This window comes from Scyliorhinus torazame, chromosome 3 (assembly GCF_047496885.1).
Source record: "Scyliorhinus torazame isolate Kashiwa2021f chromosome 3, sScyTor2.1, whole genome shotgun sequence".
In the NCBI taxonomy this organism is placed as follows: domain Eukaryota; kingdom Metazoa; phylum Chordata; class Chondrichthyes; order Carcharhiniformes; family Scyliorhinidae; genus Scyliorhinus; species Scyliorhinus torazame.
In genome coordinates, this window is record NC_092709.1 from 188,839,415 (window position 1) to 188,854,396 (window position 14,982).

Below are 14,982 nucleotides of genomic sequence, written 5' to 3' on the forward strand. Positions count from 1 at the left end.
CTTAAGTGTGTTGGTGCAGACTCGATGGGCCGAATGATCTCCTTCTACACTATGTTTTATGTTCTATATTTTTAGTACCCAATTATTTTTTTTCCAATTAAGAAGCAATTTAGTTAGGTGCAGGTCCACCTAACCTGCACATCTTTGGGTCGTGGGGGCGAAACCCACGCAGACACGGGGAGAATGTGCAAACTTCACACGGACCCATGGCCGTGATTCGAACCCAGGTCCTCAGCGCCGAAGTCCCAGTGCTATCCACTGTGCCACCCTGCTGCCCTTCTATGTTGGCCTCCACCACCCTCTGCAGCTCCTCACATCAAGGTGTGCTGATCGCTGTGTTGCGATAAAACTTTCTCCACCCCTTCAATTTCTCACACTGCTCCTGCACCTCGGCTGATGTCTTTAGACACCGCCACCTACACCGGGACAATCGCCTCCTCCACCAGTACCTTAATTGCCACCATCATCTCCTTCCTCATCAACTCCATGTGCTTCGCAAATTGCTTTTCAAATTCCACGGCTATCACCTCGGTCATCTTTTCTGCTGTGAAAGGTGCGGCCCCTCCTCCGCCATCTTTCCAGTTACCGGGCTGACCCTTTCGCTCGACGCCGAACCTTCAGTTGCTCCCTTCTTCATGATGGCTTTCTTCTGGTTTATGGATACCCCCCTCCTTCCTCATGTCTTCCTTCACTTCTTCATTGAAAAACTGCCCCGTGGACTGAGCATTAATTCCAAAAAATCAAGCCCCGAGCAGGAGCCACCCAATGTGCAACTTCCCCCTACATGCCGCACCAGATGTCCTCCACCCATCCCTGCCTCGAACATTCTTGTTTCATTCCTCCAATTCTGGCTGCATGTAGTCTGAAATCCTGCCCCCCACAAATATTGACTGGTATACCTTCAATCATTTAGGCCCTAAGATTAGGAATTCTTTCTCTGCACCTCTCTTTCTCCTTAGCCCACCTCTTTGACCAAACCTTTTCTTACACATTCGAATAATTTATTTTTTTAGTTAATCCTGCTTCTGTGAAAAGCTTTGGACATTTTCCTATGTTAAAACCGTTATACTAATTGCTATTGCTAATTGCTGATGTAGTGTAAAAGAGCTCAACATTTGACAATGACACTAATCTAGATCCTACCTCAAAAGAATTTTAACTCCCCTGTAAGAATGATCATAGACTTGTGCTTCTAGGATTGCATGTATTCTGGTTTGTTTTAAACATACAAGTCTTCATACAAAAACAGCAATTATACATATAATGTGGGCTTAAGATAAAATTAATACTTCTTTCACAGCATATCAAGCTGAATTTTACCAGCCCTCTGGGCTAGGCTCAGTGGTGTTGAAGGATCGGTGATGGCATTGCAGCACCTTTTGTTTCCCGGCCATTTTGTCAGCAGTGGGCAAGTTGGAGCATTGCTTTCCTGTCCAAAGGCCAATTGAGCCACTTCAGTGGGCAGTTAAAACCTCTTCCCACTGCCACTTTGGGGGCACTCTGTAACCCACTGTGGCCTCCCAACAGCAATGGTCAGTTCCATGGCAACCCTCTTTCCCCCATTGAGCCCACTTCCACAGGGTCTTCTCTTCCAGATCAGTAAGGAATCAGGAGTTATGGGGATAAGGAGGGAAAGTGGAGTTAAGGATTACATAGATATATCGAAGATAGGAGCCGGAAGAGGCCTATTGGCCCTTCGAGTCTGCTCCGCCATTCATCACGATCATGGCTGATCATCCAACTCAATAGCCTAATTCTGCTTTCTCCCCATACCCTTTGATCCCATTCTCCACAAGTGCTATATCCAGCCGCCTCTTGAATATATTCAAAGTTTTAGCATCAACTACTTCCTGTGGTAATGAATTCCACAGGCTCACCACTCTTTGGGTGAAGAAATGTCTCCTCATCTCTGTCTGAAATGGTTTACCCTGCATCCTCAGACTGTGATCCCTGGTTCTGGACAGACCCATCATTGGGAATCTCTTCCCTGCATCTACCCTGTCTAGTCCTGTTAGAATTTTATAAGTCTCTATGAGATCCCCCCTCATTCTTCTGAACTCCAGCGAGAACAATCCCAACCTAGTCAATCTCTCCTCATATGACAGTCCCGCCATCCCAGGAATCAGTCTGGTAAACCTTTGTTGCACTCCATCGAGAGCAAGAACATCCTTCCTCAGAGGAGAACAAAACTGCACACAATACTCCAAGCGTGGCCTCACCAAGGCCCTGTACAATTGCAACAACACATCCGTGCTTCTACACTCGAAACCTGTTGCAATGAAGGCCAACATACCATTAGCCTTCTTTACCGCCTGCTGCACCTGCATGCTTACCTTCAGCGAATGGTGCACAAGGACACCCAGATCCCGCTGCACACTCCCCTCTTGATTATACAAGATCAGCCATGATCTCATTGAATGGTGAAACAGACTCAATTGGCCGAATGGCCTACTTCCGAACCTACGTCTTATGGTCCGATGTAGGCCCAGCTTTTGCCACCAATCCTGGGGGTGGGTGCCCGTCCTTTAAAAGAACGGGCATTGCCAACCAATGCTGGCAATGCATTGGTTGCTAGACGACTGTTGTTGCGGTTCTCACAAATGGCAGAGGGATTTCTCCTGGCTTTCTGGCCTGTCATTGATACCTTAGCCCACTGATAATATTTTGGCCATGATTATTGATCTTTGTTAACCATTTAAAAAAAATCTTAGTTTGCTTTTCCTCTCCTGTAGGTGCTTGACCCAGATTGATGCATACCTTTCACTCCAACAATAAACACCATGGAAGTTTACTCTATTAGAATATTCCGGAGTATATGGGGTCAAAGGGAGATATATTTCTATGGGTGCAGCTCATGCAGCTGAAGAATGCTACTCTGAGGTGACCCAACTATCTCAGGCCCAGACTTTTGACTTTAATGTTCCCTGTAAAGGGGCCAATTACTGACCGCCTCCACCATTTGTGTTTCAGATTAAGCCTTAGTTTGCAGGCGGGTACATCTCTTTTCAGTGTTCAATATGTCGGGTAGATTACAGGCCAAGAAGGAGGAAGTAACCTGTTCCTGGCTATACCCCCATCTGATGTGGGTGATTGTGTTTCAGGTACATACTGGTTCCATCCAAATGAGACCTCACAGAAACTGTCAGTGAAGGCCCTACTTCCAAGGCATTCCTGCCCAAGGAAGCCTGGGGAGGCGGTGGCATAGTGGTGTTGTCACTGGACTAGAAACCAGAAACCCAGGGTAATGCTCTGGTGACCTAGGTTCGAATCCTGCCACTGCAGACGGCGAGATTTCAATGTAATTAAAAAATCTGGAATTAAAAAATCTATTGATGACCATGTAACCATTGCTGGTTGTAGTAAAAACCCATCTGGTTCACGAATGTCCTTTAGGGAAGGACATCTGCCATCCTTACCTGGTCTGGCCTACAGGTGACTCCAGACCCATAGCAATGTAGTTGACTCTTAACTACCCTCTCAAGAGAAATTAGGGAAAGGCAATAAATTCTGGCCAGTCAATGACGTCCATGTCCCATGAACAAATAAAAAAGTTAATAGACAATCCATGGTTTCAGTTAACCTGTCTTTTTGTCAGCCAGGATAAGTGACTCTGGATCTTCACCCTGATCCAGTATTTGTGGACACACATCTAACAGGTTCACTGTATAATGATCAGGAATCTTGTATCTCAGGAATCTCAGGAATCAGTAAACCTTGATGAATTTACCCTCAAGTGATGCCGCATCTCAACATCTACCAACCTGAAACCAGCTATCTCTGAAAATCTTCATGGTGTGACTCAGAGAAAAAGGCACTGAAAATCCATGATCTTTGTGGATTTGGAGCTAAAATCAGATATAGTGGGATTGGATGGGCAAGGCCAGATCCTGCATGACCCTTGAGTTGCTCCTAATAACTCCAGTTTGGCTAAGGGACAGAAAGCAGAGTGGTAAGTGAACATTTGTATTTCAGCCTGGGGTGGGGAGAGTGTAGGGATGTTTCCCAAGGGACCAATGTTGGGGGTCACTATTTTAGATGCATGTTAATAACTTAAACTTGAATATGCAGGGCATTTGCTAGGAAATGCAATAAACAGTGAGCAAGATATTAAACAAGCTTCAGGAGAGCATAGATTTATAAAACGGTCAGGCACATGGGAGATTAAATTTAATGAAGAGAAGTGTGAAGTTATTCATAGATCATAGAATTTACAGTGCAGGAGGCCATTCGGCCCATCGAGTCCGCACTGGCTCCTGGAAAGAGCACCCTACCCAAGGTCAACACCTCCACCCCATCCCCACAACCCAGTAACCCCACCCAACACTAAGGGCAATTTTGGACACTAAGGGCAATTTAGCATGGCCAATCCACCTAACCTGCACATCTTTGGACTGTGGGAGGAAACTGCAGCACCCGGAGGAAACCCACGCAGACTCGGGGAGAACGTGCAGACTCCACACAGACAGTGACGCAAGCCGGGAATCGAACCTGGGACCCTGGTGCTGTGAAGCAATTGTGCTATCCACAATGCTACCGTGCTGCTTTAGTAGGAAGAATTAGGAGAGGCAATATAAACTAAATGATATAAAGAGACTTGGGAGTGGCTCCAGATGCAGGTCGCAGTTTGTGTTGCAGAGTACAAGGAGAAATATATGACCCCTGAAAGTCATACCAATAAAAAAAAGTGTTGACGGTCAGTAAGGTGATAAAAGGTATTTAAAAAGTAGACGTAGAGCTGATGCTTCCTCTCGTGGGGCAATCTATAACAAGAATTCATTGTTTTAGAATAAGCTGTAGCAGATTTAAAACAGAGATGAGAAATTACTACTCTCCAACTCTCGTGAATCTGTGGAATTCACTGCCCCAGAATGCAATGGATGGCGGATGAGTAAATTTCGGGAGTTGGACAGATTTTGAATTAGTAATGGGTTGAAGGGTTATAGCGAACGGGCAGGGAAGTGGACTTGAGACCGAGAGGAGATCAGCCATGATTGTATTAAATGACGGAGCGGGCTCGAGGGGTTGAATTGCAAACTCCTGCTTCTAATTCTTATGCTCTTATGAAATATGTGGAGTGCTTCTTTGCGGTGCGATCGCAGCCATGTTGGTTCCAAGGAAGAATTCTGTCCCAGTAATCTACAATATCAATTAGCCACTGTATAAAATGGTAGAGCTGGACTAACTTTGGGGCTTGTACCTTTAGATCCTGCTAAACAATTAAAAATAGGCCCCTTGTCCAAGCAGCAGCCAATCATTTTGCTATGACTTTTAGTAGGTCCCATTCAGCCACTTTTAAATTATAGTATACCTGCATCATGTTCATAGACTTATTCAGCAGGGACAGGGCAGCTATTAATTTCTTTTAAATATATTTTCTTCCTACTTGCCACACTTGCAAGGGAGATATAGCCCTCTACAAATTGCTGTTGTGAAAGCAGCTAATAAAGATGTACAAGGTCAGACTGAAATTACATTGTGAAAATTCCTGATTATGATAGAGACCCAGCATACTATTTCATGGCTGCATGTGGATAATTGAGGGCGCACCATTCACTTCATTGTGGTGCAGCACTTATGAATAATTCATCCAATCCTTACAATGCAGAAGGTGGTCATTTGGCCCATCGAGTCGGCACCGATCCTCTGAAAGAGCACCCTCCCTATGTTCACTGCTCTTCAAACCTGCAACCACACCTAACCTTTTAAAGGACACGTTAGCATAGGCAATTCACCTAACCTGCACATTTATGGACTGTGGGAGGACACATGAGCACCCGGAGGAAACCCACGTAGACACAGGGAGAATGTGCAAATTCCACACAGTCACCCAAGGTCGGACTCGAACCTGGGTCCCTGGCGCTGTGAGGCAGCAGTGCTAAACATTGCGCCAATAAAATTATGATAGCTCTTTACAAAGTTAATAGATAAGACTTTGCCAGTTCTTTGTCAATCAGTCATATTGGATAAACAGTGAGCTTATTGCAACATCCAGGTTCCAAAATTGATGCGTGTGGAAATGAAAATAGCAGACAGTTAACTCACAACATTAGCTCTATACACAGGCAGCGAGTAAAAAATGTACCCACAGTAAGAAAGTTCACAACATACAAACTTACTTTTCAGTGCATCACCTCCCAGACTCTAGGTCATACTAGTCCACAAACACACTACATTTTTGTTGATACTGAAATATACAAAATCATTTCAGGCCGTCAGTTTTGTAATAAGCTATACTTTATATTTTTGATGTAAAAACACAAATTTCAAAGAAGTAAAAATTGTATATTGTTCTTTAAAATGAATAATGTCTAAGTTGGTAAGTGTTGGCGGACTTTATTTTTCCATACATTATTTATGGCTCCAGGCAGGTGCAGGTTGGAGACCATGACTTCTGAAAGTCATACCAATAACAAAAAATGCCGCTGATTGTCAATATGTAGAGTTTTTCTTTGTGGTGTGATCAATTACAAGATCAGAGGCAGAGCTGAACATAATTTTTATGCAGTTTATTCTCACAATGGATTACATTTACAAGTGTAAAATCAGTGGGAAGCAGAAGAGAACAGCTATTGTGCTGTAAATCAGCTGCTTAATAGCCCACTATACAGCTCGAACATAGATTGTTTTCCATAGCAATAAGTGTACATAGTTATGAGGATTAAAATAAAAGATAAAATATCAGAAGCCTCACCGGCTGCTGAGCTGCACAGCTCAGTCTTTTAGCAACATAACATACTTAATTTGTGATGAGACAGGTTAGAAGGCTGTTGACATCAAAGTTAAATTTGCAATTTCCACAGAAGTCATATCAACTAAGTAATAACTGTTGGAATGTAGAATGCCAGTGGCTTTAAAAAGGAGTTCCAAATGGAGAGAAAGAAAAACATATGTCACACTTGCTCTGCACTGTTACTGTGCACCAACACTGCATTATACAAAGGACTTGTTGATTCAACGGGTTCTCACTGCACTTTGTAAAAGCAGGCCATCTAATGATCTGAAAATAGTTAGAACATTCCGACCTGCCAATGAAATGCACTTCACTTATTCACTAAGGCAACGCCATCGGTGCTCCTTTCAGGTGCAACAAAACGAGAGAACTCCAAGCAGCTATGATTCAAAATGTGTCTCTGCTTGTACGTACAGTGAATGTCTGCTCTAAGAATATCGGACTCGGGTGCGATAGCAACCTCCTATAATTTTAAGACTGCTGCTGCTCACTCTAATTGCAAGAAGGATACAATGAACTTTTATGGCCCAAGACTGACCATCACCAGTGGACTCTGGTAAATGTCAGATTACACCTAGGAGTGACATATTAAACAAAGTATTGAATATGTATTTCAAAATCCTTTTGCAATTTAAGAATTTCTTGTTTTATGCCAATCATATTTTTGGAATATGAGGACCAAACCTGCCATCCTCCACACTCAACAGCTGCAGGTCATGCTTCTAGGGAGACGATGCTGGACTCAACAAAGTGTAGTCTTGATTCTCCCCCATACTCACTGAAATGCCGTGCTTCTGATTAAAAGTGAAGAATAATTGAATCACCCTTGTATTAATTTGTCTCTTGTGAGCAAACCTTTGAAAGGTAAAGGGCAAGATGAATAGAAGCTGCTACATCCTACACAAGATCTCAAAAAAGGAATGTCCACAAAGTCCATGACTGCATTCCACATTATTTACCTGGTTTCAATGAGAAAGATTACATGTGGTGTAACAGGCACAAATACCAGAATTGTGAACATCAGTTACTGTACACATGGATAGCTGAAATTATTTTTGAAGCTATAGGGCTCCTGCATAATAACATTCTCTCCCCCCCCCGCCACACACACCAAAGCAGCGGACTTTAGCCAGTTGATAATTTCCACAGATATTTAAACCAACAAGTAAAAGAGGTATTGTTGGGAAGCACAAAAGGATGTATGAATGACAGCTTATCTGGCAGACTCCTGACACTTACTTCAACACCTACAATTATCATAAACAAAATCAGCTTTAAACTGGCTTTGTTCCTGTATCACAACAATACTTTGGCTCATTGTAATCAAAGAATAAGAAAAACTAAAATATTAACTTTGTCAGTCTACAATATTTAGAGATTAATTAATGCTAGCTACAATGTGAGAACTGACTGTAGAACATAATACAACTTAATTACGAGATATTTCAATATAAAATATAATAAATAAAATAAAAAATATTTTCATTAATATGCTTTTTTTTTAAAGTTCACTTGCTGTCTTGCTTAAAATAGTAATATGGCATGCAAAGCAGGGACACAGCAATTTTGTCTGTAATGGATGCATAGATAATGTTTGTAATCTAGTTACAACCAGCTGGCCTACTTGTTAAAAAAATAAAAATAAGAACTGATTTTCTTCTACAGGTCTTGTATTTTATAGCACTAAAAAGAAAAAATCTGGCTACGGTAATGGGCATTTTACCAAATGACAAAAAAAAATCCTCCAAAGACATACCATTTGGTCAAATCTAACCTGCATTTTTTTTAAAACACACACCTGGCTTTGCTGTAATGTTCATCAGTTTTAAATATTTTGTGAAAGCACTGTACTGATTTTTGTGGCCTCTATTTCCCCTATTTGCAAATAACCTGCAGATTCTATTTGTATATCTGCAGTTTGCAACCGCTTAATTTAATGCAATTATAACTGTACCTGTGACACCTCCTTCTCCCACCAATAAAATGCAGGTAGAGTATTAAATGGGAGTTCGCAATTTGATTTTGCTTTTCTTAACTACTCTTAGAAATCAGTGAAATATTTACATTGTGTTCAGATGCATTATGAAATTAGAGAAAGCAAATATTGGGGTTAACTGATTTTGAAGCCAGGCAAAACCTTTTGGAGAACATTTAAAACAGGAAGTGAGATTGGGATTTCTTAAACAACATTGCTACATACAGGGCATTCATTACCTGTGCCATTCTGAGAGGTAAATAATTGTAAAGTGAAATCTGTAATGTTAGCTTTTTGGGTTTATTCATCCTGGTCACTTACTCATTATGTATTTGTTCATAGTCCCACTTATAAGAAATCTTCATTCCCCACTGTTGCTGCCGCCACTAATCGCCATAATAGCAATAATCTCCATAAACTGGGTGCAATATTGTTAGCAGTTTTCTACTCAGGTTAAATCTATCTGCTCTGATCATCTCACATACCTCCAGCTCACTAGGGGAATTATGGTAGAAATTTATCACTTTCCTCTTGGTTTTTACTCAATTACCTTCAATCTTTAACTTAAATCCATCTCTTACATCCTGAAGTAAAAATGGAAAGAGAAATTTAACTCTTTACTTTTGTGAATAAAAACTAAAGCATCACTGAAATGTTTATGTTGAACTTTTAAAAAATCTAGCAGTTTTGACAGATTGCTTTTTACGGAAATTGAGATGTGGGCATTCCAACTTCCCTTGTTCTGTGAGCTGAATGTTTTAAAAAAGACATTGATTAATTCATAATTCTATTAAGGTATCCTGTTCATGGTCTCTTCCCTCACCCTTACCCCTTCACATTCCCTTTTGTGTCAAAGCAGGAGAAAACTGCTGGCGTCTTGATTATACAGTGTAGCTAGGCATAATCAAACATGGTGTTGAACACAAATAGCCAGCAATCCGCTGTACAATGGGATGAAATACTCCCAGGTATTCTTGGCATATTTCCAAATGAAACTGCATCAAGCAATAACGCAGGTTTTGTCAATGAATGGCCTAAGCAACAAAGAATACATACTACACATGACTCCTGATTATTAAAAATGTAAAAATTTAAATGATTAAAAGCTGATACTGTAACTAAAGATTAATTAAACATTTTGTTTTCTAAAAAAATATTCATAGGACTTAATAAATGTATGGCTTTATGGCTACTTATTGTTCTATGTTACAGGGCAAATGTACATCTTGTGGCTAGGACAATGATTATGAAATGAGCTTATGAAAGCTGACAAAACTGGTGAGCTGCATGTCTCTATGTTTCAACATTAGTTTAAGTCGTTTTGATTAGTACTTCCTTCACAGATAGCAAACAGCAGAGCAACAGGGGATCACTCTTGATCACCTTATAAGTTGGGTACACATGATCACACAACTGCAATGGCCAAAAAGATACTACTGACTGAAAGGAAACAGTTCTATTATAGTCTAAACACCACTATGTTACACCAGTGTTAGTGACAAAATAAGTGCACTAGTAAATACTTCTGGTGTAAGATTGGTTGTGAGAATTTCAGCCCGAATGGACAGTGAGCCCAGCTGCTTGGGAACCATTTAATCCAGGGCTTATAGAAATTCCAGACACCTTCCATCGGTTAGTGAATTCAAACGTTGATAGCAGAAAGTTATTCATGCGCCTCCAAAATGTCATGATGAAGAATGAGACAACATGCTCGTCTTACATTAAATTTGACAATAAACAATATATGTTGAAGACAAGAGGATCAGCATATATAACTTGAAGGCTCAACATCTGCATGATCATGTTGCTTTATCTCAGTTATTCCTAGACTAGTGTCTAAAGGGATCTTGCCAGATCCTCTTCATGGTGATTCAGATACTGGTCGCTTTTGTTTCAAAGTGTCAATGAGAGACAAAACTCCACGTTTTACACTGGTTGTGACACGCCTTGACACAGAGTCTGTTGGAGGACCAGAAGAGCACATCCTTGGAGGAGGAGGTCTGGCAACTAAACACTTCTGGTACCGAAGCTGCACAGAAAAAACATTGAATGCAATTAATCTTAAGATAATTAGCCTAGCAAGAAAAGTTGGAGGTTTTAATGTAAACAGTTTAAATCATTTTCTGGAAAAATTTAAATCGTCTTTTTAAATCTTTTCAATTTTAATCAGTTAGGAGACAGCAGGGCTCAACATGTCCCCTGGACCAGATGATCTACATCTTGGTGTTGAAAGAGATGGCTATAGAGATAGTAGGTGTATTGGTGCTCATCTTTCAAAGTTCTATAGGCCAGAATTTTCTGGCCGTTCACACTTTCCGGTTCCACTGACAGCGCATCCCTGCGTTGGGGGGGGGGGGGGGGGGGGGCAGCATTCAAGGGGAAACCCTGTTGACAATGGTGGGATCTACTGGCCAATGGCAGGCTTCTACGGCAAAACACACAGTGGGCTGCGCAGAAAATCACACCCATTAACTCTGGAATGGCTCCTGCAGACTGGAAGGTGGCACTTTTTAAGGATGCAGTGAGAAAACAGGGAACTACAGACCTATTAGCCTGATATCCTTTGTCGGGAAAATGCTAGAAACTATTATAAAGTATGTGATAAATGGACACTTGGACAATCATGATCTGACTGGGCATAGTCAGCGTGGATTTCAGGGAAATAATGTGTAAAAATCTGTTGGGAGTTTTTAAGGATGTAACTAGCAGAAATGATAAGGGGGAACTGGCAGATGTGGTGGTACATTTACATTTTCAGAAAGCCTTTGATAAGATCCCATACAAGCAAAATTAGAGCAGGTGGGATTGGAGGAATATACTAGCATGACTTGAGAACTGGTTAACAAACAGAAAACAGAAAGTTGGTGCTCCAGGATGGTGCTCAGGCCCCAGCTATTTATGATCTCTGGATGACATTCTCTGGCCTCCCTATGGCATGTTTCTCGGCGGTGGGAGCCAGCCCGCCGTTGGCTGGTGGCAGGATTTTCTGGTCCTGCCACGGTCAATGGGATATCCCACTGATTCCACCCCACGCCGCCAGGAAACCTACTGAATGAGTGCACCCTAGGCAGGACCACAAGATCCCACCGGCGTGACAACCAGAACTGCCTTATATCAATAATTTGGATATGAGAATTTTTGCAAAAGACATAAAACTAGGTGGAACTGTGAGTTGTGAGGAGGATGTAAAGAACCTTCAAGGGGATTTGGGGAGGTTAAGCGGATGAGCAAAAATTTGACAGATGGATTATAATGTGGACAAATGTGAGCTTACCCACTTTGGTAGGAAAAACAGAAACACTGAATATTTCTTAAATAGTGAGAGGCTGGGAAGTGGTGAACTTCAAAGAGACTTGGGTGTTCCCGTTCATGAGTCACTGAAAGCTAACTCGCAGGTAGAGCAAGCAATTAAGACAAATAGTACGTTGGCCGTTATCTCAAGCAGATTTGAGTGTAGGAGTAAAAATGTCTCTAATTATATAGAGCCTTGATGAGACCGCACCTTTTGTGCAGCTTTGGTCTCCTTGCCAAAGGAAATATATAGTTGCCACATGGGGTGTTCAACAAAGGTTTGCCAAACTAATTTCTGGGATGGAGAGATTGTCCTACGAGGAAAGATTTTAAATAGACTGGACCTTTCCTCTCTGGAGTTTAGAAGTTTGAAAGGTGATCTCATTGAAATATCCAAAATTCTAATGGGGTTGGACAGGTTAGACACAGGAAGAATGATATCTTCCTTGGTTGGAGGTTCCAGAACCAGGGGACACAGAATAAAGGGTTGGCCATTTAGGACTGAGATGAGGAGGAATTTATTCACTCAAGGCTGGTGAATCTTTGGAATTCTCTGCTCTAGAGGCTTTGGATGTTTAGTCATTGACTTCTATATATTAAAATGTCAAGGGATACGGGGATAATGCAGGAAAATGGTGTTGAAGTAGATGATCAGCCATGATCTCATCAATGGTGGGGTGGTCTTATTTGATCCCTCGAGCCGCTCTGCCATTCCACAAGATCATAGCTGATCTGATTGTGGCCTCAACTCCATATTCTACCCCCGATAACCTTTGGCTCCCTTGTTAGTCAAGAATCTTAAATGGGAGACCCCTTATTTGTAAACTGTGATTTAAAGGACTTTGCAGCTTTTAAATATAATTTAACAAAGTGTCCAATTATGAAAGTAAGATCTCTCTTCAGAGGGTACACACCATACATGCAGCCTGCACAGCCTCAGATACATTTCCTGCATTTGGTTCACACCAGAAGACGTGACACTCAAAACGTTGATTTCCCGTGTCCATAATAAAGGCAAAGCTATGGATGTCTTTCCCCACTCCTATAAATGATAGGAAACGAACACGGCACTCCAGCAAAACCTCATCTTCATCCTGCTCCAGGTGAGTGAAGAAAAATAACAGAAACTGTTGTCATCCAGAGGACTATAATGGGTTACTGTCCCTTATTAATTTTAGACAAATGAAAATATTTTAGCAATAAGAGATTAAAATTTGGATAATACAGATTTTAATGCAATTAAAAGGTACAAGAGATCAATTGAAAACTATTAAGCCACTCCAATAGCCAGTGATTAGAAAATACCTTCAAATGTTTGGTGGGAAAATCTCTCCTTTGATGGAAGCATGGTCACTTTGTCTTCATTGATATATTCTTTTAAATTAATTATATCAATTTACAATGTATTTCAAATGTAAAACAGACTGACCAAATATTCCAAGGCTGTTGTCTGAGAGAAAAGGAGGAATTCATACCCTTACACAGAAAAGTGCATTACTCACCTTCTGTCTTATCACTGTAACAGTTGCATCAGCAACATTCATTATAACAGATGTCCAGTCTTCCCTGTTGGTCGTGGTCAGTAAGCTCTCAATTGCTCCATTCAGTATTTCTATACCTACCAATCACAGCAGAAAAGTGAAAGATTTATTAGTCAACATTCTTCCAATTACAAGAGGCTGATATTTACTTGGAGTTGGGAAGAGAGCAGAATTTGGGGTGGGGGTGAGGATTTTCCGAAGGGAAATATGGAAATAAAATGTGTCCCACATGCAACACAAAACATCTTTTAAGGTATTTCACCAGCTTTCCTACCCGGCGGTCAGCCTGTATAAGTGGATGGCTGTCAGGCTAGAAAGACAAGGAGCAGAAGTTCTCTTCACTCAAAGGGTAGTGAACCTGTGGAAATATCTTCCTCGCAAGGCTGTGGAGGCCATGTCACTGAATGTATTCAAGAAAGTGATATTTTTTAGCTTTTAATGGCATCAGGAAGTATGGGGAAAATGTGGCAATATGGCATTGTGATAGAGGATCAGCCATGATCATATTGACCGGTGGAGCAGACTCGAAGGGCCATATGGCCTACTCCTGCTCCTAGTTCATTTGTTTCTAAGTGCCAGGTTAAGTGTAACATCAAGGAGGGCAGATTTGCAGCAATAGAGACATTGTGGAGAATCTTGGCCTCCACATACTAAAAGTAGAAGGTGAAATAGCATTAATTCAGTTATTTTACATTTTGTACTTATTTGGAAATAACGGGCGGGATTCTCCTTTGGCCGACGCTAAAATTGAGAAAGGTGATTGGGGGGGGAAAAAGGTGATTGGGCGGAGAATAGGTTCCGCATTAAAATCGTGTTGGGCGCCGATTTGACTCCAAATTGCGATTCTCCATCACCTCAACAGTGGTGCCATGTACAGTAAACACTGTTTGCACATCATTAGTGGTCCCGACCTAGTGTTCTCTGGGACCTCCACGTTCCTCCGCCTCCGATGGGCCGAGTTCCCGATGGCGCGGTTCACTTGTGCTTTTAGAAATTGTGAAACTGACATGGTGGTTGCTGAGGGAGGGGAGGTAGGATATGGAGAGGAATGACTGCTGTCTGCCAGGCTGGACACTGGCTGGGGTGGGGGGTGCTCTGCCAGGGCCAGAGGAGGGGGGGGGGGGGAAATGGGGTGGAACAGGCCGAGTGGCTGGGGTGACCCCCCACGGGACTGGGGCGGTGTCCAGACATGGACCACCATTACTGCGCACCCCACTAACCACTCACACTGGCCCCTGGTTCTTCAGTGACACTGGCTGTATGGGCAACCCCCCCCCCCCCCCAAAACCCTCCACCCCTCCCAACCCTCCACCCCCGGCAGCCCACCCAGGGCAACACCCACAGTAGCCACTAGGGGGATTGCGGTGCATACTCCTGGCAGGGGCAATGCCAGCCAATGGTATTCCTGGCATCAGGGCCAGAGGCCCCCATGGTGCCGGCCACCA

At 42.2% G+C, this 14,982-nt stretch overlaps 2 protein-coding genes across 14 annotated transcripts in view; one reads left to right on the plus strand and one right to left on the minus strand.

The window, feature by feature from the left end:
- LOC140408853 (putative methyltransferase NSUN7) overlaps positions 1-14,982 on the plus strand; it is a 300,900-nt gene that overhangs the window by 195,662 nt on the left and 90,256 nt on the right. The gene's annotated exons all lie outside the window — the stretch shown is intronic.
- LOC140408851 (amyloid beta precursor protein binding family B member 2-like) overlaps positions 6,492-14,982 on the minus strand; it is a 466,668-nt gene continuing 458,177 nt past the window's right edge. For all 13 annotated transcript variants that reach the window (XM_072496628.1, XM_072496638.1, XM_072496629.1 and 10 more), the window contains 3 exons: positions 13,499-13,614; positions 12,911-13,090; positions 6,492-10,734 (listed from right to left, as the gene is read on the minus strand). In XM_072496628.1, the coding sequence (XP_072352729.1) occupies positions 10,567-10,734; positions 12,911-13,090; positions 13,499-13,614 (464 nt within the window). In that variant the 3' untranslated portion in view covers positions 6,492-10,566. The remainder of the gene's footprint in view (positions 10,735-12,910; positions 13,091-13,498; positions 13,615-14,982) is intronic.